Source organism: Gopherus evgoodei, chromosome 1 (assembly GCF_007399415.2).
Source record: "Gopherus evgoodei ecotype Sinaloan lineage chromosome 1, rGopEvg1_v1.p, whole genome shotgun sequence".
Taxonomy (NCBI): Eukaryota; Metazoa; Chordata; order Testudines; family Testudinidae; genus Gopherus; species Gopherus evgoodei.
In genome coordinates, this window is record NC_044322.1 from 166,897,896 (window position 1) to 166,925,370 (window position 27,475).

Sequence of the window (27,475 nt, forward strand, 5' to 3'; positions counted from 1 at the left end):
TTAAAATAAATTATCAAAGTTCTACCCACTTATTACCATATAACTATTCATGGAATTATGGGTTTTAATGTGTTGCTTCATATATGCTAGAAAACATTACTACTGCTGAGGATAGTTTTGTGTTTTTTTTAGAGACTTTCTGTGGCATTATAGTATCGGGCCTCTGGCTCAGATCAAGTGTAGTAGATTTGGAAGTCAGCATATAGAGACTTACCTACAGAATTTTGTAAGTTTTAGTTTGATTCTCTCACACCTCATGCGCTATTCTCCCCCAGTGATTACTATGGACTTTTTGGCTGAGGGTTGTAAAAAGGGAGAAAGGAGTTGTATCTATTAAAGTGGTGTTACTGCAGTTACATGGTGCAACAACAAATTCTGACCTAAGAGTCCTAAAGACCAGATCGTCCCCTGCTAGTTACGGCAAACACTGCCCTTGAGGTCCATGGGGCACAATCCCCATGATGTATCCTATACATGGCACAATGTTTTTAGCTCTTACTCACTAATGTGTCAAAGTGGTTATACAAAGCAACAATCTTATTAACTTGTAACTCTTATAAACCAGCTCAGTACTGTAGTAATAATAACTCTTAAATATCTTTATTGCTAGGCATTGTTGATGACTTGACAGGAGCTGGGGTAAGATGTTTTGGTCCTACAGCAAGGGCAGCTCAGCTCGAGTCCAGTAAGAGTTTTTGTAAAGCCTTTCTGGACCGACATGGGATCCCCACTGCAAGATGGAAAGCATTCACCAATCCTAAAGAAGCTTGTAGCTTTATTACCAGGTAAACAAACTTCCATATTTAGTCTCTTTTATTATCATTACAGTAGTGTGTTTACAATATGTTAAGCACCTAAAGTTGGCAACCCACTATTCATTCAGTTACCTTTTCAGTAGTGGCACAATGTTCATGTATTCAAAAGACAGTCTAAAAGTAACCCTGCAAAAATGGCATCAATATGAGTTCTACATTTATTGCTCTTTAATGACAGTTCAACTGTGCTCAGATTACAAGGGAAAAGGTGTTGTTGTTTTTTCTTGCCAACTATGCAAACCTAGATTGGGATCTGAAAATCATAATGGGTTCTCTGTGGTTCATGCTTATTACTAGTAATGCACATTCTGCAACTGGAGCTTCATCATCAGTCTGTTGATGATCCACTACTCCAGTGGTGGGTAACATGCTGCCTGTCAGGGTAATCTGCTGACAGGCCACAAGACACTTTGTTTACATTGACCATACGCAAGCACAGCTGCCCACAGCTGCCCACGGCTCCCAGTGGCTGGGAACGGTGAACTGTGGCCACTGGGAGCTGTGGGTGGCCATGCCTGCAGATGCTCGATGTAAACAAACTGTCTCTCAGCCCACCAGTGGAATACGCTGATGAGGCGGAGGTTGCCCACCACTGCACTAGTCAGAAGTCAGTCCTGCTTACTCAGTAACAGTATTGGTCCGCACTGCTAACAGAAATAAAATGCTTCTTTTCCCTGTCAGAAAAGTTAGTGTCAGATAACAATGGAAAGAAATAGCAACCAGAAATAGTGTAATGAAGTGGGTTGACAGGGGAAGACACTTGATTATGTGTGTGTTTTTTCAATCATAGTTAAATGGCTATTGTGATGTAGTGAATATATGAACTCTTATTTTCAGCCTTCAAAATCCATGAAGGTAGGAGGCTTAGATTTGAAAATGCATCAGAGGCTGACAGGTTGTTATGGAATCCCTCAGTCATTCTCTCTTTTTTTAAAAGCGCGGACTTTCCTGCCCTGGTTGTAAAAGCTAGTGGTCTGGCTGCTGGCAAAGGAGTAATTGTGGCTACTAACAAAGAGGGAGCCTGCAAAGCTGTGCATGAAATCATGCAGGTGAGTTGCAATGTTATGTAAATACCCATTTTGCATGAGAATTTTATGTTTGTTGGTGACAACAGCAAAACATCAAAGGCATTTTGGTGTGATTTACGTGGAACGTACATTAGCCTAACACAACTTATAGATTCATAGAAATGTGGAGCTGAAAAGGACTTTGAAAAGTCAGCAAGTCCAGCCCCCTATGCCAAGGCAGGACCAAGTAAAACTAGGCCATCTAAATTAGCCCCCATCATATTGTATGTATAGTTGGGGTTATTTTTTCCAATGTGCATTACTTTACGTTTATCCACATTAAATTTCATTTGCCATTTTGTTACCCAATCACTTAGTTTTGTGAGATGTTTCTGAAGTTCTTCACAATCTGGTTTGGTCTTAACTATCTTGAGTAGTTTTAGTATCATCTGCAAACTTTGCCACCTCACTGTTTACCCCTTTCTCCAGATCATTTATGAATAAATTGAATAGGACTGGTCCTAGGACTGACCCTTGGGAAACACCACTAGTTACCCCTCTCCATTCTGAGAATTTGCCATTAATTCCTACCCTTTGTTCCCTGTCTTTTAACCAGTTCTCACAACCTTTCCAGGTTGGTATCGTCCACAAACTTTATAAGTGTACTCTCTCTATGCCACTATTTTAGTCATTGATGAAGATACTGTACAGAACCGGACCCAGGACTGATCCCTGAGGGACCCCACGTGATATTCCCTTCCATCTTGACTGTGAACAACTGATAATTATTCTCTGGGGATGGTTTTCCAACGACACCTCTACCCCGCTATAATGTGACCCGATATAACACAGATTCGTGTATAGCGCGGTAGCAGTGGGGCTCTGGCGGTGTTTTAAAGGGTCTGGGCCTCTGGCTGCTGTGGGGAGCCCTGGGCCCTTTAAATCACTGCTGGAGCCCTGCCGCTGCTACCTCGGGGCTGCGGCAGTGGGGCTTGCCAGCAATTTAATGGGCCCGGGCTCCCCGCAGCTGCCGGAGCCCAGAGCTCCTTTAATCACTACCGGAGCCCTGCCACCCCTACCCCGATATAACGGGGTTTCAGCTATAACGCGGTAGGGATTTTTGGCTCTCCACAACCACATTATAGTGGGGCAGAGGTGTAGTTATACATCCACCTTATAATAGCACCATCTAGGTTGTATTTCCTTAGTTTGTTTATGAGAAGATCATGCGAGACAGTATCAAAAGCCTGACTAAATTCAAGATATGCCACATCTACTGCTTCCCCCTATCCAGGCTTGTTACCCTGTCAAAGAAAGCTATTAGGTTGGTTTGACATGATTTGTTCTTGACGAATCCATGTTGGCTGTTACTTATCAACTTATTATCTTCTAGGTGTTTGCAAATTGATTTCTTGAATTATTGAATTATTTGCTCCATTATTTTTCCGGGTACTGAAGTTAAACTGACTGGCCTGTAATTCCTTTTGTTGTCCTTATTTACCATTTTACAGATTGGCTCCATATTTCCCCTCTTCCAGTCCTCTGGCATCTTTCCCATCTTCCATGAGTTTTTGAAGATAATCACTAAATTTTTTCACACCTCTGAGTAACATAAGTTATACCGACAAAAGTAATCATGTAGATATGGCCTCAGAGAGCCACAAAGTTGCCTTGACAGTGCACTGCATTAATATGTGGTCAGCATGCAAACATTTCCGTGGAGTGATGTTCTCGCATTCCTCCGTAAGTGTTCTGAACAAAGTAGATTTTCTGCTCTACAAGGCTGAGAATCATTGCTCCAGTCTGAAATAATATTGGTTCAAAACTTAAAACAAAAAAGATATGAGGAATTGCCAGTCAGTAACCCAAGAGGTATCAATGTTGAGTTTAGAAACTTTCAAGAGCATGTCTGTATTATGAAAAGCGAGAGGAAAAAAGCATTCAACATTGTCAACATGTCTGATGTGGAGGTTGGAAACAGAACAGATGGTTCCAGATGTATTTTTCCTTGCTGGTTTGGGAGGATTACAAAGGTTTGAATGTTGTTTGAAATGACTGAAATGGAGACAGAAGAAATAAAGATAATTTTTAATGCAGGATAAGACTTTTGGAGTAGCTGGGGATACTGTTGTTGTTGAAGAACTTCTTGTAGGAGAAGAGGTTTCTGTAAGTATGCTTTTCGTACTCTTAAGAGTTTGGGTTACAGCTTACTGAAGGAACATTTAGAGACCTACTATACCAACTTACTTAGAAGATACTGTACAAGTAACCAGTATTAGGGCCTGAATTTTTGTTAATACTAAGGCCCCTTTACACCATCCTGGCAGTCTAGAGAAGCCTGAAATGTACATATATTTCAGTTCCACCCACTTTAAGCCCCTTAACACTGGCAGAGTGGTGTAAACAGGCCTTAGTGTAAATGAGCATTCAGGCCCAGTTTCTAAAAAGATGACATGGTAACTTTGCATTACTGCTGCAACATAGGAAGTCTAAGTATGGTCTTGGGTTTCTCACTCGGGGCTAAAATATGCCTATATTAGATGAGGCACACTTGAGCTTTGGAGGGTGATATGTTATATATGAAAAATAGCCATCACTGCTTTGTTGATCAGTCATAGCGGAGGCCACATCAGAATCCTGCCCTGCCTAAAGAAAACAGAACTGCAGATATCAGATGGTCATGTTCTTTATAGTGACCTGGTCTGCAGGGCTGCCAAGAACAGGTCCAGCCCCGGTGAAAAAAAATTTGGGGGGCCCCCCAGCAAGGGCGAACCAACTAAACAGGGCCAGCAAAGCTGGGCCCCGGGCCCCCTTCCGGATCACCGGGCCCTGGTAATTTGTACTGGCTTCCCCCTGTCTCGTCAGCCCTGCTGGTCTGGAACTAAGGGGAACTTAGACTGGTGGTTCTCTCAAGTTAAGTATGTACAAAGTGATACTCTTAATTAGCCAAAAGGACATCAAAGGATTTCAGTACAAGAACATGAAAACTTACTTGAAAGTTCTTTGAGGACTTCGATAACTCAGCCAGAGATTAGGGGTCTATTACACGAGTGGGTGGGTGAGGTTCTGTGGCCTGAAAAGTGCAGAAGGTCAGACTAGATGATCACGATGGTCCCTTCTGACCTTAGAGTTTATGAAAAAGCAAAAATAATCCATCATGGGTGAGTACAATTTTGTAGGGTCTGAGATACACATGTCGTTTGGCTCTTTTTGCTTATTGTTATAAGGGTACCCTGCCTGCCTCTGAATGGAATTATAAATGGTTCTTGTAAGCAGTCCTGAACAAGCAATATTTGCAGTTGTCCGAACAGTGATTGACAGTGCTTAATTCCCAAAAGAGACTGGCAGGGGGAGCTCTTTGAAGACCCTATGAAGCATGGAGCATATGGTAGCTATGTAATTTTGAAAGTCAGTTTGTTTTTTGTGATCACGGGAGAAGGAAAAAGAACTATGTAATGCTTCCCTTCCTCGGGAGTAATCTCTGCAATGGAAATTCCAGTTGCTCTTCTTATCTGTGTGCCTCCTCAGTGTCATTTTGCTGTTCCTACAGAATAACTTGTATATAAGGGTTCTACAGCACAAGTTGATAACTTCTTGAGGGAGCAGGGGATGAGAAGTGCTTAGAATGCTAATGTGTGTTTATATTTTTAGGGCGGTGGAGCTAATTGCTTTTACTATCAGGTTTTATAAGTCTGAAAACTGGGTTTATATTCACCATTTCCAGTGGTGCTAGTTTTAGTCATATACATTTGGGTATGTAACTATTCATGTTTCCTTACAGTGCTTGTGCTTCACTGATGGTGTCACTGTTGCCCCCATGCCACCAGCCCAGGATCACAAACGGTTAATGGATGGAGACCAGGGCCCAAACACTGGAGGCATGGGAGCCTATTGCCCAGCACCACAGGTGTAATATGATATTGGGAAGCTGTTTTGGTGGAGTTTAATATTAAAAGTGTGTGTGTGTGTGTGTGTGTGTGTGTGTGTGTGTGTGTGTGCGCGTTATTTGTCCTATCCTGGCAAACAGGATTGGACAGAGAGAGCTTCTAGCCAAGGGAGATGACACAAGGGATTGTGTTTCACCAGGCTTGATTGTCTTGCACTAAAGAGTGGTGTATCCTTACTGAATTATATTTTAATTGTGAAGGTGGAAGTCTGCATTTTCTGCCATATTGCATGTTGTGCCAGTATTTAGTGTTACTAAATCCTTGTCACCCATACTAATTGGTTAAAAATCAATTTTTCTTTAAGTTAGAATGATTGACCTTTGTCATATGTCTCTTATGATTTGGTGTTTCTGTTTGATGGGTAACTGTTGTTTGCAAAGGGATTTACTTTACTTTCTTTTGGTAGATATTCTGGTCAATTGACTTTCTTCCATTGCGAAAGTAAACTTTGTATCACAACATAGCTCTGTTGATTTTATTTGACAGTGATTCAGTCATTAATATCCTGTGTGCATTCCATCCTTAATTTATCTTGACCTTCCCTTCCTGCAAACATTTACACACATACTTAACATTATGCAAATGAGGAGTTCCATTATGTCAGTGAGACTACTTGCACGTATAGCGCTAAAACATGTGGAAATGTTGTGGGATCTGAGCCATAGTGTCAGGCCATGTCTACATCTAAAATTTTGCAGCGCTGGTTGTTACAGCTGTATTAGTACAGCTGTATAGGGCCAGCGCTGCAGAGTGGCCACACTTACAGCAACCAGCGCTGCAAGTGGTGTTAGATGTGGCCACACTGCAGCGCTGTTGGGCGGCTTCAAGGGGGGTTCGGGGAACGCGAGAGCAAACGGGGAAAGGAGACCAGCTTCGCCGCGGTTTGCTCTCGCGTTCCCCGAGCAAGCAGGTCTCCTTCCCTGCGGTTCGCAGGGTGGTTCGGGGAACGCGAGAGCAAACCGCGGCGAAGCTGGTCTCCTTTCCCGGTTTGCTCTCGCGTTCCCCGAACCCCGAGCAAGCAGGTCTCCTTCCCTGCGGTTTGCAGGGTAGTTCGGGGAACGCGAGAGCAAACCGGGAAAGGAGACCAGCTTCGCCGCGGTTTGCTCTCGCGTTCCCGGAACCACCCTGCAAACCGCAGGGAAGGAGACCTGCTTGCTCGGGGTTCGGGGAACGCGAGAGCAAACCGGGGAAGGAGACCAGCTTCGCCGCGGTTTGCCCTCGCGTTCCCGGAACCACCCAGCAAACCTCAGGGAAGGAGACCTGCTTGCTCGGGGTTCGGGGAACGCGAGAGCAAGCTGGGGAAGGAGACCAGCTTCGCCGCGGTTTGCTCTCGCGTTCCCCGAACCACCCTGCAAACCGTAGGGAAGGAGACCTGCTTGTTCGGGGAACGCGAGAGCAAACCGGGGAAGGAGACCAGCTTCGCCGCGGTTTGCTCTCGCGTTCCCGGAACCACCCTGCAAACCTCAGGGAAGGAGACCTGCTTGCTCGGGGTTCGGGGAACGCGAGAGCAAGCTGGGGAAGGAGACCTGTTTGATTACCAGAGGCTTCCTCAGGTATGCTGGGATACCTGCTTATTCCACGGAGGTCAAGAAAAGCGCTGGTAAGTGTCTATACTTGATTACCAGCGCTGGATCACCAGCGCTGGATCCTCTACACCCGAGACAAAACGGGAGTACGGCCAGCGCTGCAAACAGGGAGTTGCAGCGCTGCAAACAGGGAGTTGCAGCGCTGGTGGTGCCCTGCAGATGTGTACACCTTCTAAGTTGCAGCGCTGTAACTCCCTCACCAGCGCTGCAACTTTCTGATGTAGACAAGCCCTCAGTACTGCTGTATGCTCTTTCTAGATAGATAATGAGATATTCACTTTGTCTTGTTGAAATTCAGTGCTGCATGGCTCTTAAAAGCAATGCAAAAAAAAAAGGCACTTGTATGACACTAGGAAAAAATACATTAATTTCTAATAATATTTTATTAGGTTTCCAAAGATTTGCTGCTGAAAATCAGAGATACAATTCTTCAGAAAACGGTTGATGGGATGAAAGAAGAGGGTGTCCCTTATATTGGTAGGTGAAAGCTTTTGTTTTTGTTAGATGTTTATGTCTTCAGACAGCAAACATAGCTTACTCCCTCCTCCCATCTCCTGCTACGGGCCCAGTCCAACTCCCCCTGAAGTTAATGGCAATACTTGGACTTCTTTGGGAGCTGGATTTGGTTCCAAAGGCTTGATCCAAAGCCCACTGAAGTCAGTGGCTTCTTTCTGTTGAGTCCAATGGATCAGCCTCCAAATGAGCACAAACAGTAAAGGCAACATTTTCAGATGCAGTCTGCAAAATTATGTCCACAATTTTTTATTCCTGTAATGTTAACAGGGTAATCACGCATGAGTGCAGGTAATGGAATTTATGTCTCGCTGCACATATCAGGTAACTGCATGCCTTCATTCTATTATTTGCACCCACAAGTGATTTGAATTAAAAGAACAACAGACGAAAATAATTGTGGACAAAATTCTGCAGGATATTTTGGATAATTTTTGCCCCAAATGTTTGTTTGAATTTAAGGTTTAGAGTGAACATGGTCTGGCAACCCCCTAATAATAGCATTGCAAATGCAACATTCATTATAAACAGTTTTAAAACAAATGGCCTGTACAGTCACTTAGACTAGTTTTTTAATGTGGTTTGTCATTTTAGGTGTGCTATATGCTGGATTAATGCTTACCAGTGATGGGCCTAAGATTCTCGAGTTTAATTGCAGGTTTGGTGACCCAGAATGTCAGGTGAGTGTCTGAAAATAGGTTGGTATGGAAAATATATCACACTTTTATCCATGCTTCTTTATTTGCACTGATTATAAACAGGGAAAACTTAGGCAAAGATCTAATGCATAATTGTCCAATTGTTTTAAGATTTAAAAAGAAAATTTGTATTTTAAGTTTTATACAGCGATTTCCTTCAAAACAGTTATAGATTAGTATTTTTCCACATTATTAATTACTATGTGTTTATGTGCCAAAAATGTTTTCAGTGCTGAACAAACTACAAAGTTGAGTCCCAGACCTATGCAGCTTATGATCTAGAGAACGGCATGCCTTAATGCTTGCTTTCTTTATTTTCAGTTCTAGGCATCGTATATCTTCATTGCATAAGAAGTGAGTCTTTAGAAGGGATTTGAATTTATATTACAGTGTTCAAATTTTGAAGAAAGACTGTCAGGTTATGTAGGATCAGATTGTGAACCCTTTAATCACATTGGTGAGAAGATACATATGTATTCCCTTTGGTGACCATACACTCATATAAGTAAAGCCAATGTAAGGATTTGCAAATATTATTATTTTTAGTAATTTAGAGTTCACCATTAATGCAGATTGTTCAATTACATTTCACTCCATATGGATGACATAAATAGACCAGCCACTTTCACTCTCTTTCATATTCTGTCTCTAGATAGTCTCATTTTCTGGTTCTTGTGTACAGTGTTTTGAGTAACAAACACTTCAGGGGAATGTTTACTTTGTTAAAAAATATTTATTTGGAATTTCTCTGATAAGCTTCAAATTCTTCTTTGAGTGGTTGCTCATGTTCATTCAACTTAGGTGTGTGTGGGTGTCAGAAGTTTTTCCCTCAGCGGTATCCGTAGGGGACTGGCTCTGGTGCTCTCTGGAGTGGCACGCACATGCCGCACTATAGAGGGCAATGCCAGTTCTCCCCACCCTCAGTTCCTTCTTGCCACCAGTGACATTGCTGGAACTGTTGCTGCTTCAGCTAGTGCTATTGCTGCTCATTCATACAAACCAGTTATCTCTTGTATTATAGTGTACATAGTTTTCTGTTAGTGTTAATAAATCCCGTAGCTATAGTTAGAGACTTCATAGGTCCCAAACGAAACTTTGTCTTGGGATGGGGCATGCCCTGATACCCAGGCTTCAAGCCCTGTGATCACTGCAAGAAGCCCATGCCCTTTAGTGGCCCACACAGCAGTTGTGTGCATTGCTTGGGTGAAGGACACATTAGTGAGAAGTGCACAGTTTGCAAGTCCTTCAAGCCAAGGACTAAGAAAGAGCATGATATTCATTTAAGAGTGCTCCTTAAGGAGTCGGCCCTCACCGCAGCACCGGAGCAGTGCTCCAGCTCACCACCGCGTACAGTGACCTTGGTATGCAGCACCCCACCGGGACCGTCCATGGGCCAGCACCGGTCCCCATCCGTGGCTCCAACCAAGAAGGCAGTGCAAGGCCGGTCTCCAACTTCCCGCAAGGGAAAGGATAAGAGCAAGGTCCCATGCAGGGCAGCTCTTGACCCATGTTGGGATCTCAGGCCCAAGCTCCGGTGGAGTGATATAGCCCAACCCAATCCCTGCCAGCTACCCCAGAGAGTGGCAGAGGCCTCCATCAGCTCCACATGCCATCCACGCCAGAGGCCCTGCAGGCGGCGCAGGAGATCATGTCCCTCCTGGTGCCATTCCTCGAACCGTCACTGATCCCTAGGAGGCAAACCATGTGTGGGCACTTCCGATACCAGGCCCATTCCGACTTCCGGTCCCACTCCTCATGCCATTACCACTCGTCAAGTGTGAGACCTAGATCACTGGCTTCAAGCTGTCGTGGATCCGTCAAGCACCACCAGTCCCTAAAATCCTGCTCCAGATCGGTCTCCAGGCAAAGTGACCGGCACCCAACTGAGTGTGGGGGGAACTGCCAGCTCCCTATATACTGCAGCATATGGGCGCCACTCCAGGGGGTGCCGGAGCCGGTCCCCTACGAATACTGCTGAGGGAAAAACTTCCGGCACCGATGCACATGGCACGCATGCACATTGAAGTTGAATGGACATGAGCAACACGTCTCAAAGAACAGCAGTTACAGAAAAAGTAACTATCTTTTTTTTATAAAATCTGTGTTCTTAAAAAGTCTAAATTTGGGACTTAATTCAACCTTAGTGTCTTTTTAACTTGTCTACATTTTTGTAGGTAATTCTTCCATTATTGAAAAGTGATTTGTATGAAGTTATACAAGCAACGATCAATAGAAAGCTGTCTAGTTCCATGCCTGTTTGGTCTGAAGACAGTGCAGCCATGACTGTGGTCATGGCTAGTGAAGGTTATCCAGGAAACTATGCCAAGGGCTTGGAAATAACAGGTAAAGACATCAGGAGTAACTGTGCAAGAAGTTTTCCCCCCGTATGCCTTGCACAAATTAATCTATGTAATATAGAGATTTGAAAACAACACAATTTATGACTCTGCGTCAGCAAGAGAACTGAATTTTAACACACACACACACACACACACACACACGAGTTAGATTTTTAGCTTTCATTAGTCAAATAGAATGTCCTTCCTTTCATATAAATTTCAGACTGGGAAGGAAAACTGATACTTTACTCTCATACTATAAGCATTGTGGCAACAATCGCAGCATTTCACACTCAGGACATCTTCTTTTTCTGGTCCTTCTATGTTTTTTAAATATGGAATGCTGTTGAGGTGCTGTGAAACCTGAAGATAGTATTAAATTCATCACTGCCCGTTGTTGGTTTGGTGCTGTGTGACGGGACGTACCTACCCTGCACTAGCCCCAGCATATAAATGGTAGCAGCCCAGCCCAGCTCAGTCTAGGCAGGCTGCTGGAGGGGAAGGGCTCAGGCTGTGAGCTATTTCTAGAGAGTTGCTACAGGCCCCGACTGTGGGGCTGGGGCTCGCAGAGTGTCAGACTGACTCCAGGCTGCCCAAAGAGCCCCGAAAAGGGGCCACACTGGTGGGAGCCTGGCCATTTGAGGACCCCAGAGGAACTGGGGAGCTTCAATAAGGGGGAAAGGGTAAGAAGCAGCCCAGGGAACATAAACTTTTTGATGCTGAGCAAACTGGGGAACCAGTCAGCATGTTTCGGAAGGATCCCTGCTGGCTCAGTGGTGAGCACTCCCACCTCCAACAGAGCCCGGGGCTGGGACTCAGAGGAGCAGGGAGGGCCCAAGTCCCGTTACCCAGAGTGCCCCACACCCCTGAGTGGCTCCCCACTCCCCCAGCAGGCCAGGCAGTCTCAATGAGGTGAGCTACTATGCTGAATCCGGCCATTAGGGCCCACAGTTCCTTGTAGAAGGGCTGTTTACTGCCTCTGGCCATTGGGCCACATTGCCCTGAGTGGAGGGGCCCTCTACTGACTCTGGCCATTAGGCCATGCTGCCCTGACTAGAAGAGCCGCCCTATTGATGCCAGCCACTAGACACTAAACTACCAAGTCCATAGTAAAGGTCATTAGTATAAGAATTAACTGGCTGCGGTACCGCCTTTTCTGTTCTTTTGGACCACACATGACCTGACACCCTGTGGCCGGGTGTACCTACCCAGCAACATGCTGATCTGTTTTGATCACTCAAGGTCATAAGTAAGAGTAGAGTAATGCAAAATACAACTAAAAATTAAATCTGTAAGCAGATGTCTCGGCTAAATGCCTCCTTCCACGTCCCAGGGCATTTAGCTAACACTTTTGTCTGTCGACAGAATTTAGCTTAGTTATATTTATTTAGTTACCAGAGTGGTTATGTGAGCCTGCACAGTCAATTTGATCCTTGATTGGGGTTCCTAGATACTGCTAGAATACAAATAATTAACAATAGGTGATAGATCAAAGTATTTTAAGTGACTGACTGATTCTTTATATTTATATTGTAAAATATTACAGGATTGTCTAAGGCTAAAGAACTAGGGCTGGAGGTGTTCCATGCAGGCACGGCAGTAAAGGATGGCAAAGTAGTGACTAATGGTGGAAGAGTCCTTACGGTAACGGCTGTCAAGAAGGATCTGATGGCAGCACTGGAAGAAGCCAACAAAGGAGTAGCAGCCATACACTTCAAGGGTGCCATTTACAGACAGGACATTGGTTATCGGGCTATAGCTTTCCTCAGCAATTCCAGGTATATATCTGAAGGCATCGCCTGAAATTGATCGTTATTAGTGCTACCTGAAGTGATCAAAAGACATGAGTAACTCAAGGGATCACTTAACTTGGTGTCGTCTCTAGGCAGCTTCTGATGTACCCAGATGCAGGTAGCAATTTACGGTTGGCATTTCTGTAGTGATCTCAGCAAGAGAGGCCAGCAACTGACTGGGTTTGGAAACTGAATTACTCTTTCAACCTAGAGCTGATTCTTCTAGGTCTTGGGTAAACAACAGTGACAATCAAATTTAGGGTAACTTGCACTGCTGCTACCTGTACTATGCCTATTCTGTGTATGGAGGACTTCAGTTTCCAAGGCTCTTACAACAGTAACTTTCTCCTGCACTAAATTCGTATTCCCCATTAGTCTAACAGAGTCATCTCACCTGTTTATGGGAGAAATGTTAGTGAATTGTTTTATTGGATTCATTCTCAGTGTTATTAAAATGTGTGTAAAAGGAGCAAGAAGTTTTGGAACTCCTGCTTTATTGGGTTTTGACGAACAGCCAGCTTATAATTTGTAATTTTATTTTGAAATAGTTCTGCGAGACACAGGTTTATTAATCCTGGGAAGGTGGTGGGGGGGTTGTTTTGTGCATTGTCGCTTGCTATTCTTGGCTGTTGCCTTTTGATGTAGTCTGGAACCTCTTGTAAACTTTTTAACTGATATTACCAGACACGGAGTGTTTTTTCTCAATCTGCCTCTTCCCCAGTTCATTAACAGCCATAATAACTTTTGGTAATAGACCATTATGCAAAGTATAAGAGGCTGTGTTAGTAAGAGTCTCTATTTTGCTACTAGAGTGCTGTTTGATTAGTATATTGTAAAGCCATTTCTGTATAATCAATAAATAAACTAAATGTGAAACGGTGCTTGTATTTAGTCTTATTTCTCCTGAGAGTACAGTACACCATTTGATAATTTTGTTTAATTATGTGAAAGCATATAATTGGTATAAATGCTGTAGTAAAAATTATAATCAAATATCTGTATTACACGAGAAAAGAGTGTACTTGAACAGACACTAGGAGCCTGACCCTGTAAAGCACTGAACTTAGGGGGCATGGAGAGAGAGGGAGTATGGCTGGAATTCCTCTATGCTCTTATGATCTCCGGCTCATGTATCAACCCTTTGGGAGCTAGTGTAAGTTTGAGTGGCCCGGAGACTGCTGTAATGTGTATTGGAGGCCAAACTGGTGACAGACAGCTCCAACTACTGGGAGAACAAATAGGTGATGCAAAATAACCTTTGCCCCACCTTGGGTCCTGTGTTGAGCACAGGTCACAGGGACCAAAGATTGGGCCCATAAAGTGCAGCAGTAGTCTCTAGAAACTTATTCTGCAAGGTGCTGGGAGGCATCTGCTCCTGAGGGGGCAGCTCAGGGGAAGCGCACAGCACCTGGCAGGATCAATCCTCAGGCAGTATTGTTTCACTCTATAATGCAGGGGTGGGCAACTTATGGCCAACCACTGCTATAATGCAACCAGAGCATTTTCTGAAAATAAAATACTCTCTTTTTAAGAAAAACAAAACCCAGCATATATTTAGGAGCTGAAAATGTTTAATGTTTCTCCCTTTGTATGTTTGAACAGAAATGTGTGTGTATGCAACTTTTTGGAGGGAATTTTTCTTAATAAGACACATTGGGAAGAGGGCAGTCATTCTGACAGATCTCTGTTCCTCAACCAGTATCGGGCTTCGCCTTGAGAATACATCTAATACTGAATCAAAAAAATTAGAGAGCTAAAATATCTATTAGGCCATCTCATCCATACCCATGACCGTATAAGAATTCAAATTGCTCAATTTGAGTAAAATACATTTGCTACAACTGAGCATTGAAAGCAACTACAATGACTGTCTCAAAAATAAAGTATCCTTCCTGTGAATATGGGGGTAATAACTTTATCTCAGCTAAGAACATAGCTATTCCAATTTTTGTACATATGTTCATTAACTGAATTGGGGTACAAGTTATAACCAAATATTCAGAGAGAGAGAGAGAATATATATACACATAATACATTGGGCCATGAAAAATGTGCCTTCTTTAAGCAGTCTTGTGATAGAAATCTTTTTAAAAGTAAGTTTGCTTATTAATTAAAAAGAAAAAAGATGCACTGTGTTTTGTGCTGCTACCACCCGAGTCATTAAGGAAGGTCTAACCTTAAGTTGAAGGATATGTTCTCACAGAGCAGTGCTGATCCATGTAATACCTTCATTATGGGATGCTATTTTGAGCTTCCTGCAAGCCACTGATCATGCTTGCTTGTGTCCGTAAAAGACTTAAGCGGATGCTTAATTTTTAGCATGTGAGTAATCTAATTAAAGCCAATGGACCAGTGTCTGCAAAACTGAGCCCATTGTCCCTTCTTTGAATGTCATCTTTGTGCAAATTGTATCTTGGTGTGTAGCCAGTTGGCTTATGTTCTGGTCTCTGATGCAGTCCTTATGACGGCTAGGAGGGTCATATATCACACAGCACAGTACTCTTAGTTCCTATCTTCAGCCATATGCATGAGCTTAGCCTCAAAACAGCAGTGCAGTGCCTCAATCTTACTGAGCTTGTCTGAAATATGTTGTATAGTAGATGTTATGTCACTACTGCTGAATTCCTTCATGCTATTCTAATAGTTCTTACAGCGTACGATACGTTAGCAAAGTACTGTGCAAACACAAAAGGGATGATGCTACTAGGAAAACTCCTATTGAGTTCATTAGGGCCAGGATCGAGTTCTATATAGCTAATTCTCAGAGCACCACAGTAATGTAGGAAAGTAAATACTATAAAAGGCAAACATATTTATGCCATTAGTAATTGGTTACTTCAAACTTTTTTTAACAATCTTTTAGAGGCCTGACTTACAAAAACAGTGGGGTGGACATCGCAGCTGGCAATACCTTGGTTCAGAAAATTAAACCCTTAGCAGCAGCCACCTCAAGGCCAGGTAAGCTCAGATTTGTACCATTATCCCTGGTTCACTCAGTTCTTGACAACCATAGATGTAATTAGATCTTTAGAGTAACGCAAATGCTCGTGTTTGTGTGTCCTGCCTTGAAAATTCAAGGTTGAGCAAACACCCAGGAGATATTCAAAATGCAGAAATCCCTAAAGATACAGAATCACTTGTCAAAATGACCCTATAAAACATATTACCTGAAAGGTGTAGCACATTCTCAACTCCCCTTGAGTTTGACAGAATTGAGGGTGCTCATGTAACACAGAGGTTTATTCCCTAAATTTAAGATACATGAGCAAAAATCTCACCACCTGCTCATGTTTTTAAGTAGTTATATTATCAGTTTGAGTACAGTATCAGAGATTCATTTTTCTTCAATACATGTTTTGAAAGCCTGTGACTTTTCACTGAAAGTGTAAAACTCCCCATACATCATACATGGAATTACCTCAGTTTTGCATACAAGACACCTATGTGCTCCTCAGATAACTCTCTGGTCAGGTCAGACCCTCTTCATGCTGATTTCAGAAACTTGCCTTGCCATAACAAGTCGCTAATGGTGGTATAACAAAGTGTGGGTCTGCAATGAATACAGACATTTTGTTAATACAGTTTATTTCAATTTTCAAATTAATTAAGGCCCTTCAAATATCTTTATATCTTTTTCACATTTACCAAAGCTGTGAATAATTTTCATTTATTAATTCTGATTTTTTCCAGCTTTTCCCCTTTCATTGTTAGTTTTTTTTAATGTGTGCTAATCTTAACAACTGGAAGCCAAACATACATTTACTTGACAGTAATAGTGCACTGTAGGTAGAGACATAAAATGGGTGTTGCATCTCAGTGGGGGGAAAATGTCCTGTTGGCAACTTTCTTCAGGGAGGAATGGGCTTCAGCCTATTACAGCCATTTCTTATCTGCTTTTACAGAAAGCTTTTTAAGTACAAAAAGGGACAAATAATCTACATTAACTATTGAATGTGCAATCACAAGGCTTATGTAATTATAAAAATATATCCTAAAAGGATAAGGAACTCTGTGTGTTTCAAAACTTAAGTCCAGTGAAGCAATTAAAGCACATACTTAACTGTCCTACTGTGGAACTACTCCTGTATTTAAAGTTAAGCATGTGCTTTAATCAGTGGTTTACTGGATCAGGGCCCACTGTTCTTGGCTCAGTTCCAATGGGTTTTGTACTTCTGGATGATTTGTAGGAATGGGTCATAAGTGGTTAGAAGTCTTCAGTATACTAGGCTGTTAATCAGCACCTTTCGCTGACACCCAGGGTAACATTTGTGAAAGTGCGTAAATGACTCAAGAGCTTCAGTCCCATTGACTTTCTGTGCAAAGGGGATGTAAAATGTGACCAGTCAGAATAGTAATGGTTTTCAGTCACTTTGCACATATTTTGCGCAGGTGTAAGCAGTTTACACAGGGTGTAGGGCAGGGAACAGTCAAGCCCAGACAACCTAAATACAGTTGAGATGTATGTTTTGCAGCATTTTAATACTCTCAGTGCTTTCATTTATACTCAGATATTGCTCTGGAAATTGAATAGTATATTAGTTGATACATTCCTTCCCTAAAAAGCCCACACTGCTTTGTTGTTTTTATCAACAGCATAAACACGTGGGATCAAAATTTATGCCCAGAGCTCAGCTTTTGTTCCCCAAGAGCCCAATTTACAACTGAAATCAATGATAGGGGTTAGATCAGGGCCTAGTTTAACAGAGGCTGAGACTACTGTAGAGGGGCACTTTGGGGAGCCGGGAGAGGGAAGGGAAGAGAGAGTCTTGTGATCCCTTCTGTTGACTAAAGTCATGTTGAGTAGCTTCAGAAGGAATCTCTTTGGTGGTGGAGGATCCGGCAGGATCCCATTGGAGTAAAAGTTTAATTCCTTTGTCTTTTTTTCCCCCTGGTTGGCAGGCTGCAATGCAGAGCTTGGAGGATTTGCTGGTCTCTTTGACTTGAAAGCAGCTGATTACAAAGATCCTATCTTGGTGTCTGGAACTGATGGTGTTGGAACAAAACTCAAGGTAACTGAAAATACCTGTGCAGGAAGGATTGTCCTGATTAAAAGCAAAACATCAATGCCGAGATTATTAATCAAGGATGTTTATTGTGTTCAGAATGCTCATTATCTTAGCCTGATTCTTGCTTACATATTTATACCTGCCTCTGGAAATTTCTACTACATGCATCTGATGAAGTGGGTATTCACCCACGAAAGCTCATGCTCCGATACGTTTGTTAGTCTATAAGGTGCCACAGAACTCTTTGCTGCTTTTACAAATCCAGACTAACACAGCTACTCCTCTGATGTTTGATACTTTAAAAAAGCATCCTCTTTCTGACCCCAGTTCAGCTAAGCACATGCCTGACTTTAAGCAGGTGAGAAGCCCCATTGAAGTCAGGGACTGCTCATGTTTAAAATTAGGCATGTATTTAAATACCTTGATGCATCAGGGCCTCCATCTCTACACACACAGTGTCGAATCGCAGAGCCAAACAATAAGACTATATAGTGGCCGTTGTATATTTGTGCACACTGATTGGCCCATTTTATTCTGAGTGCATGTTGTACTCCCCAATTAAATTTTAAAAAATGAACATTCCCTAAGATGAGATCTTAAGTCAGATTTATGGAGCTCTACCAGTTTATTCCAGCTGAGTATCTAGCCCACAGTCTTTTAATATCTGTATCCAACGGAGCAGAATGACTGTCTTACTGTTGGGCAGCATGAATTGGAGTTTTTGCTGTGCCCATCAGTTTACTTGTTCATACCAGATAAATTTTTGGAGCTGAGCTCCCGGTTCAGAGATTTAAAGACCGGGACCATGTTTCCCAAAACTCTTGCTGGGAGTTTCAGATGCACAAATAATGTAGCATTGAGCTGTAAATGAGTGATATTCCAAATCTTGGTGCTCTCATAAATGTTTATTATTAAAATCAAAGGATCCCTTCTATATCCAAGTCATCAGCGGTTGGAAAAGATGAAAATAGAGAGTGGTAACAAAAATAAACATAGTTGAGGTGAATTTTTATTTTGAAAGTGGAAATAAACTGTAGTTTAAAAAAAAAAAAAAAAAGCCACCAAAACGTACTTTCCTGTTGACTCAGAATGACATTATGCACTATCTACCTTCTCTGTCTAATTGCATAATCTTAACGGGGTCCCTTTGTACCATTATCCAGCGGTTAATGTAGATTGAAACAGGAGGGGTAACTCTCTCCTCATCAACTGAGGAGAATCGGTGTGAGAGCACTCCTTACCCAAGTCATGAAAAGGCAATTACTAGGAAACTGTGCTTTCCTCACTTCTTCTTTTGAACCTTGCCCTTCTTACTCTTATAGTTTGTTAAATCCACCTGTTGTATCTTGTCTCTGTCAAGGTTTTTTCCCCCACTTTGAACGTTAGGGTACAAAAAGTGGGGACCTGCATGAACACTTTTAAGCTTAATTACTATCTTAAATCTGATACGCTGCCACCAGCCAGAATTTAGTGTGTGGCACACTTTCTGTTCCCCCAAAACCTTCCCGGGGGAACCCAGACCCAAACCCCATGGGTCTTAAAACAAGGAGAAATTAACCATCCCCCTCCTTTTCCCCCCAGACTTTCCCCTCCCTGGGTTGCTTTGAGAGGCTTCACACCGATCCAAACTCCTTGGGTCTTAAAACAAGGAGGAATTAACCATCCCCCCCCTCCTTTCCCCCCACCAATCCCTGATTAGTTCAGACTCAATCCCTTGGATTTTAAAACAAGGAAAAATCAATCAGGTTCTTAAAAAGAAAGCTTTTAATTACAGAAAAGAAAAAGGTAAAATTTATCTCTGTAAAATCAGGATGGAAAATGCTTTACAGGGTACTCAGATTCATATAGACTAGAGGGACCCCCGCCCCCAGCCTTAGATTCAAAGTTACAGCAAACAGAGGTAAAAATCCTTCCAGCAAAAAGACACATTTACAAGTTGAGAAAACAAACATAAGACTAATCCACGTTGCCTGGCTATTACTTACAATTTTGAAACATGAACGACTGATTCAGAAAGATTTGGAGAACCTGGAATGATGTCCCGTCCCTCTCAGTCCCGAGAGCGAACAACGAACCAAACAAAAAGCACAAACAAAACTTCCCTCCACCAAGGTTTGAAAGTATCTTGTCCCCCTATTGGTCCTCTGGTCAGGTGTCAGCCGGGTTTACTGAGCTTCTTAACCCTTTACAGGTAAAAAAGACATTAACCCTTAACCATCTGTTTATGACAGTCTCATTTTTAGATGGTAAATTTTTCACGGCGGGACCATCTCTTACTCTCTGTTTAAGTAGTGCCTAGCACAGGGGGGTCCCAGTTTTGATTGGGCATCCTACGTGCTAGTGCATTACTATTACTAATAATGTAGTGATCCAGTTTTATCAGAGCTATTTTGAACCTGGTCGTCATTTTTATTCTTTTGCTTAGGAAATAGGGGAAGAGTTTCTTGTGCTTGTTGTGCCTGGTCCAGAAAAACATAGTTGTGAAGACCTGCTGTTTCACACTAACTCCATCACTGCAGCTGACATGCTAAAATCCAGCCATGTAACTTGGTCACATCCAGGGTTCATGGGCACCTTTGTTAACTTCCCTGGCAGCTATGGTTGTGTAGTGCCTTGGAAATTAGTCTCAGTAGTGTCAACTCTCCCAATTTTATCACAAGTCTCACACTGTTTGATATTCTGCTTAAAGCCCCAGCTTCTGGAGGCAAGAGATTATATGAGACTATCAATCCTGATTATTTTTATAGTAAGATTCTAGCCCTGGTGGTTATGGTGTATAGCTTGAAAATATGACATGAATGTAACATGAAAACTAGGAAGACAAATAAACAGCCAAAATTTGTTTTAAGATTACATGATTTTTAGCTATGCTTTTGTAACGTTTGGAGCTGGGAGTACAGTAGGCTTCTTGTTTAGGGGCTTGGATATTGATTTTAGGCTCCAAGCTTTAGACACACAAACTCGGTAATTATGGCATTGACCACTCTTTGCCTCAACTTCTTCAGTCTACAAAAATGGGGATAATGATATTCTCTTTCTCCACCGGTAGGGTGCTGTGTGGCTTAACTCAAATATGTTTACAAAGCACTATGAGAGGTGTTCTAGAAGTTAACTGTACCATTTTTCAAGTCATTCTCAGTTTTATTTATCTTTCATTCTCTTCCCCTAAAAAAGCTTCTCTCACTTCTTGAAATCTGGTGCTCTGTGTATTACTTATTGGTGGTCTAGGGAGAGCTGGATGGTCACATGATACTGTCTTCCTTCCTTGTTTTCAGCTGCTACATTGCACTAAAGACAGCTGAAACCTCTTAAATGCTTTTCTAATGTCATGTAAGCAATTGTTGTAGTTGCCACAGGGATGTTAAACAGTTGCCAATGGGAGGGGAAGTGTTCATGAGACCCTCTCTAGTAAGATGTGACCCATATTGTGAAAAACATTGAGAATCTCCCTCCCCACAAAAAATAAGTGACTTAGAGAAAGGATACACCCTAATTTGAAGGAACTGACAATTTTATAGGCTTTTCAGAAAATATTCACATGAACAATGTGACATTTGTGCCTTCCCTTGCCATTGTCAGGGAAACAACTCTGATCTTGTGCTTTTAATTCATGCAAAAATTACAAACTGGTCTCTCTCTGTCTTGTTGCAGATTGCACAGATATGTAAGAAACATGACACCATTGGCCAAGATTTGGTTGCCATGTGTGTCAATGACATCCTGGCTCAGGGAGCAGAGCCTCTCTTCTTCCTCGACTATTTTGCCTGTGGGAAACTTGACACTGAAGTGGCTGAAGCAGTCATAGCGAGCATAGCTGAAGCTTGTAAAAAGGCAGGATGCGCTCTCTTGGGTACGAGCACTCGCTTCCTATACAGGATATGAAAATTTGTGTGCTGCATCTTTTTTAAATTGTTTTTTAATGTTTTGTGTCCACACTCTTGAAAGGTTTCATAAATCAAAACTCGATGAGACTCTGATTAACTGCCTATGCTTTATGAAATGGGGTCTCCATCCACCTACATAGCAGGTGCTGTTTGTTCACAAAAGCTACGAGTAGGTCAGGAATCCATGTTTTTACAATTTTCTTTCGCTGTCTCTTCATTTAACTTCATAAGAATGAAGGGCTTTATGCAGCTCCTGCCAATAGATCACATATTTGAATTAGTTCTATATTTCAAGTCAAATTATAAATGTGCTGAAGAGGCATATTTGTTTTCTGATGAAGACTCTGTGTTTGGTGTTCCAGATTTTCACACAATCAGTTTATCCCAAGATGTTAAGATGTAAGTTTAAGCATTTTCCCTCATACTCTCATTATGCACTAGGTTATCATATTTTATCAGTAAATTATGTACATATCCTATTATTCAATATTGAAGCTAATATTGCATACAATGAACCACTATATTACTTTTAACTTGACTTTCACAAAAATTAAACCTTTAAAAGTCATTCAACTCATTAATATATTTCAAATTCTGTTAGAGAATCTTGTGTCATCCAAGTATTAATATGAATCGTTACTTTTTAAAAGTAATAGAATGTAGGCTTACAGTTTAGAAGAATGAAAACTACAAAGCAAAGTTCAGCTCCCTCTCTCTGTTTTTACGTTTCTCCTCCTTTTTGAAGTAATTCTCTCCCCTAGTAAAAATACAGGAGGAAAACTTAATAAATTTTCAAGACAAACCATCTCATATATCAGTTAGAGATGGCAAAATCAGATAAGCTTATCTTGCATTATGTAACTATCTTTGAAAAATAGAAGAGAGTCTCTCTTAATGGGGATGTCTCATTTTACAGGTATTTTACAAGCTTTGTCTGTGAAAAACAAGCAATGTATGTATTGCCAATCAGATGTTCTTAATTCATTACATCATACCAGTATATGAACAAATGGGCTACTTACTTCAAACCCTGCATCTAAAATACACTTATTTAAATATCAAAACTTGTCACATGCATTGACTAAATTGTTTAAATTTCAGAGTGTAATTTCCATTACAGTTACTACACAACTGTAAACATAGCCACCTACAGTGAGTTTTTAGAAAGGAAGCGAGAGGCTTACAGATTAATTAGTGAAGATTAATTATTAAGTTTTAAATGGGAATACTGTGTATTATTGTGTGCTCATATTCAGAAATATCTGAGACCATGAGTCAAGTAGCCATTAGGATGCTAGAATTCTATCACTTTCTGTTTCAGACCTGTTAAAATCACTAATTTTTCCAGACATTTTGTTACATGAGAGAGCTACTTTTAAATACATCAGATCTTGTCAACACTAGGCAATAAAAGAAGTTGCAGCAAACTATAACAGGTGTACAACCCTTTGCATCTACACACTGCAGCTGTCCCATGCACATTGCAAGACTTATTTGTACAAAATGGTCACAACACCTGGGAGAAATCTGAGCTAAAGGCCATGGCTGAAATGGTGCAATCAACAAGGGTTTCTCTCCAGTGTGAACAGGAAGCCATAAGCATTGTAGCTGCACTGATTCAACTAGCCTTGCTAACTCCATCCCACAACGCAGTGTCATGTGTTTAGAAGTTACTGAAAAAACCCTGCTCCCATCAGCAGTCCTGGCACTGTGGGATAGACACTTCAGAGTGTACTGGTACAACCAGGTTAGTAAGGCATTCTGTGTATGGATGTGCCAGCATGGTTCTGCCAAACAATGTTGCTGTCTCGGTACGCTAAACACTTGTGAAGACAAGGGAAGCAATCAATTATGTAATGCATTCAGCATCCTTGGATACATTTCCTTGTGTAGCGCAGCCATACCCCAGAGGGGAATTAAACCTGTCTGTTATTCTCCAGAGCATTTATATTTTGCTGTATAAATGAATAGATTTAGTTTTCACTAAGGCTGCATGCTCAGGAGGTAGTCTCTGTGCATCGCTCCTGAAGCATATTAGCACTGAAATAACAAACCTGATGGAAAAAAATCTGTAGAAAAAAATGTAGGTATATAGTAATTTTAACCCTGGCCATCAGAAATTAGCATTTCTTGATGACAGACAAATTGGAATGTTGTCATCAGTTCCAACAACAGGAGCTACAGCTATGTGACACATGCTGCTGCTAGTTCATTTTTTTAATTGTCTTTTTTTTATACTTTTTTTTTTTTAATGTAGCCTATTTACACTGCTGCATTCCTTCGCAGCCGGTTGGGAACATATAAAAATCGTATGTATATTGATCACAATATCTTTCACCCCATTCTTTCTCTTTCTCTTTTTTGTTCCTTGCAGGAGGAGAGACTGCTGAAATGCCTGGCATGTATCTGCCCGGGGAGTACGACCTCGCTGGCTTTGCAGTTGGTGCCGTGGAACGAGGACAGATGCTCCCCCAACTGGAGAGAGTTGCTGATGGGGATGTTGTCATTGGAATAGCTTCCTCTGGGGTTCACAGCAATGGGTTTAGCCTTGTAAGGAAGATTGTAGAAAAGTCGTCTTTAGATTTCACTTCTCCATCAGTTGTTGGTGGCTCTGGTGACCAGACGTTAGGTACCATCACTAATACATATACCTCTTCTCCTGCAGTGTAACAAAATGTCATGATTATTTTCCCAAAATAGCTTTTTTAATTCCATTTTTACCTGACTCTATTCTTCTTTTCCTTTTCTCAAATTAAATACACTGAAACAAATTAAGCTGAGGGGCAGATGGATAATAACACTGGTGTGTACTACATGAGTCAGAGCAAAGCATTTTTCTCTTCACTTCAATTTACTGTGTCATATAGTAGTTGCTTTTCAATGTCTGGTAAATGAATATTTTTAGGCTTTCTTGATTTTAATTCGATTTATGTTTATTTCTATGTTGTAATCAGTCTTCTTCATTTTATATTCACAGGGGAACTATTGTTAGCCCCAACTAAAATCTACAGTAAAACTCTGTTGCCTGTCCTTCGTTCAGGGCATGTTAAGGCCTACGCCCACATCACTGGAGGAGGTCTGTTGGAAAATATCCCCCGAGTTCTCCCAGAATCATTTGGTGTAGTTTTAGGTAAGGAAGCAAAATGGACATCATATTAAAAAAAGTGCAGTTGTGGGCATGGACCTGAAAAGCCCATCAATGTGGTATAAGGTAAACTGACACTTTCCTTGAGTCTCACATTTGCATGTCTAGAACAGTTTATTTTTTTACTAGATCTCTACTGAATTTCTCCTTTCACTCAGAATACCTACAGAGTACCTTGTAGTAGGGTGACCAGATATCCTGTTTTTAAAGAGACTGTCCCATATTTAAGCCCTCCTGTAGGTGTCCCGACTTTTTCTTTAAAATGGGCAAATTTTCCCATATTTTCTATTTTCCCCCCCACCAGTACTGGGGGTCCGGCTTTTGGCTGGATCCCTGCTCAGCAACCGCCTGCCCACCAGCGGTGAGGGGAGGTCCAGTGGCTGACAATGGGGGTGGGTATTCAAGGATGGTGGTGGGGTGAAGATGCAGTGCATGGGGGCTGGTCTGTTGCTGTTTTTCCCCTTTGTCCCCTCGTTCCCCAGCTCGCTGCTCCTCCATATCCCGCCCAGCAGAGCCCTGCTCCCAGCACTGGGTGGAGAATCAGCCCCTGGTTGGAGCATTGGAGCTCACCAACAGCCTGGCCAGCAGGCTTCTTCCTTCCCTCACTTCTTCTGGTTGGGCTGGCACCCCAGAAAAGCCCACAACCCTCTGGCCCAGGGCGCTGGCCAGAAGGAATCAAGCCCAGCGTGTGCCAAAGCCCTGCACAGCGCTGGCACAGGGAAGCCTCTCCACCCCTCAGCTAAGCTCTGGAGTTGCAGAGGAAGGTGATTTCCAGCCTGTTCGCTCCCCAACTCTGCAGCTCCATAGCAACCCCTGAGACAGGGACTAAGCACCCTATTCACTCACACTTACCCCTGCCCTGAGTCCCCTGCAGGGAGCGCAGGGCTGCTCTGTCCCCTAGGCACCTTCCCCTGCTGGGCCACCTCTCTGTCTGGGTTCGCTGAAGCCCCTGCAGTCAGGTTGCCTGAGCCTTGGTGCACAATGCATCCTTAGGGTTTAACCCCTTCCTGCTTGTGCTGTAGCTGTGGTACAGGAGGCAGCTGGGGTATGTTGGTGGCCAGCAGCAGCCTGGCAGTGTTAGCTGCCTTTCAACACTGTACAGGCAGGAAGGGACAAGCTGCTTCCAGCCACGCGGGGTGGGGGTGCTGGGAGAAGAGATGAGCTCTGCAAAGACATGCGCCAGGTCATCCCTTCCCCTCTACCCTACCACCCCCCCAGTCTTCCTCACCGGTGGCTGGAAGCAGCTCCCGTCCCTTCCTTCCTGCACAGTGCCAAAAGGCTGCTGCTGGCCATGTTCTGGTGTGAACCCTGGCAGAAATCTTGCGGGGGGGGCATGTGACTGTGTCCTTTCAATTCCCCTCTCTCCCCCCTGCATCAGGAAGATGCAGCACCAGGTGCCAGCAGAGGCAGTTCCGTGGGAGAGAGGTGTATGGGAGTGTGTGTATGTCACCTCTCCCCGTGTGTGTGTGTGGGAGGGTAGGGATGTGGGTGTCACCCCTCCCCATATGAAACCTTAAGCCTTAAAGACAAGAAGGCAAATAATAATCCAACTACGCAGTATTTCTTTTTAACAGAGGCTCAGTCAACTTGATGTTAATTTGAATGTTTGTACTGCAACATTCTGACTGATTGCCGCTGAACTCACTTGAATACAAATAATTTTACCAGGTGTCCCGTATTCAGCATAGGGGAATTAGGTCACCCTACCTTGTAGCCTTAAGATTGCAAATCTCCTCCCTTGAACTCATAAGGTTTTGGGTTGGGTTTGTTTGTTTAAGGAACCAGGTGGTTTAAAAACAACCAAAAGAGAGTCCTTACCGTTTTGTAACATGACACAAGCTCAGCTCAATCTAACTTGTTTGAGAAAGCTTTGTTGTGCAGTAGAGTGCAATTAGTAGTTCACATGTTTCACATTTCAAATGTGAAATTACAGAGCTATTAACTATGGTTTGTAACCTGTCCTTTAAATCAGCTTTGGTACCCAATGACAGGAAGATAGCTAATTTTACGCCAATATTTAAAAAGGGCTCTAGAGGTGATCCCGGCAGTTACAGACTGGTAAGTCTAACGTCCGTATCGGGCAAATCAGTTGAAACAATAGTAAAGAATAAAATTGTCAGACACATAGAAGAACATAAATTGTTGGGCAAAAATCAACATGGTTTCTGTAAAGTGAAATCATATCTTACCAATTTATTAGAGTTCTTTTGAAGGGGTCAACAAACATGTGGACAAGGGTGATCCAGTGGACATAGTGTACTTAGATTTCCAGAAAGCCTTTGACAAGGTCCTTCACCAAAGGCTCTTAGGTAAATTAAGTTGTCATGGGATAAGAGGGAAGATCCTTTCATGGATTGAGAACTGGTTAAAAGACAGGGAACAAAGGGTAGGAATAAATGGTAAATTTTTAAAATGGAGAGGAGTAACTAGTGGTGTTCCCCAAGGGTCAATCCTAGGACCAATCCTATTCAACTTACTCAGAAATGATCTGGAGAAAGGGGTAAAAAGTGAGGTGGCAAAGTTTGCAGATGCTACTAAACTAGTTAAGACCAAAGCAAACTGTGAAGAATTTCAAAAAGATCTCACAAAACTAAGTAATTGGGTAACAAAATGGCAAATGAAATTTAATGTGGATAAAAGTGAAGTGATGCACATTGGAAAAATACAATATGATGGGGGCTAATTTAGCTACAACTAATCAGGAAAGAGATCTTGGAGTCATTGTGGATAGTTCTCTGAAGA

The 27,475-nt window shown here is 42.3% G+C and overlaps 1 protein-coding gene across 5 annotated transcripts in view; it reads left to right on the forward strand.

Moving 5' to 3' along the window:
• GART (phosphoribosylglycinamide formyltransferase, phosphoribosylglycinamide synthetase, phosphoribosylaminoimidazole synthetase) overlaps positions 1-27,475 on the forward strand; it is a 56,340-nt gene that overhangs the window by 9,284 nt on the left and 19,581 nt on the right. For 3 of the 5 annotated variants that reach the window (XM_030578727.1, XM_030578718.1, XM_030578735.1), the window contains exons 4-16: positions 611-785; positions 1,753-1,864; positions 3,920-3,988; positions 5,604-5,729; positions 7,745-7,832; positions 8,463-8,548; positions 10,741-10,909; positions 12,452-12,683; positions 15,562-15,656; positions 17,598-17,707; positions 21,356-21,554; positions 23,963-24,217; positions 24,566-24,718. In XM_030578727.1, coding sequence (XP_030434587.1) covers positions 611-785; positions 1,753-1,864; positions 3,920-3,988; positions 5,604-5,729; positions 7,745-7,832; positions 8,463-8,548; positions 10,741-10,909; positions 12,452-12,683; positions 15,562-15,656; positions 17,598-17,707; positions 21,356-21,554; positions 23,963-24,217; positions 24,566-24,718 — 1,869 coding nt within the window. Of the gene's footprint in view, positions 1-610; positions 786-1,752; positions 1,865-3,919; positions 3,989-5,603; positions 5,730-7,744; positions 7,833-8,462; positions 8,549-10,740; positions 10,910-12,451; positions 12,684-15,561; positions 15,657-17,597; positions 17,708-21,355; positions 21,555-23,962; positions 24,218-24,565; positions 24,719-27,475 lie in introns of those variants that run through there. The other 2 variants (XM_030578749.1, XM_030578743.1) reach the window with 2 other exon arrangements.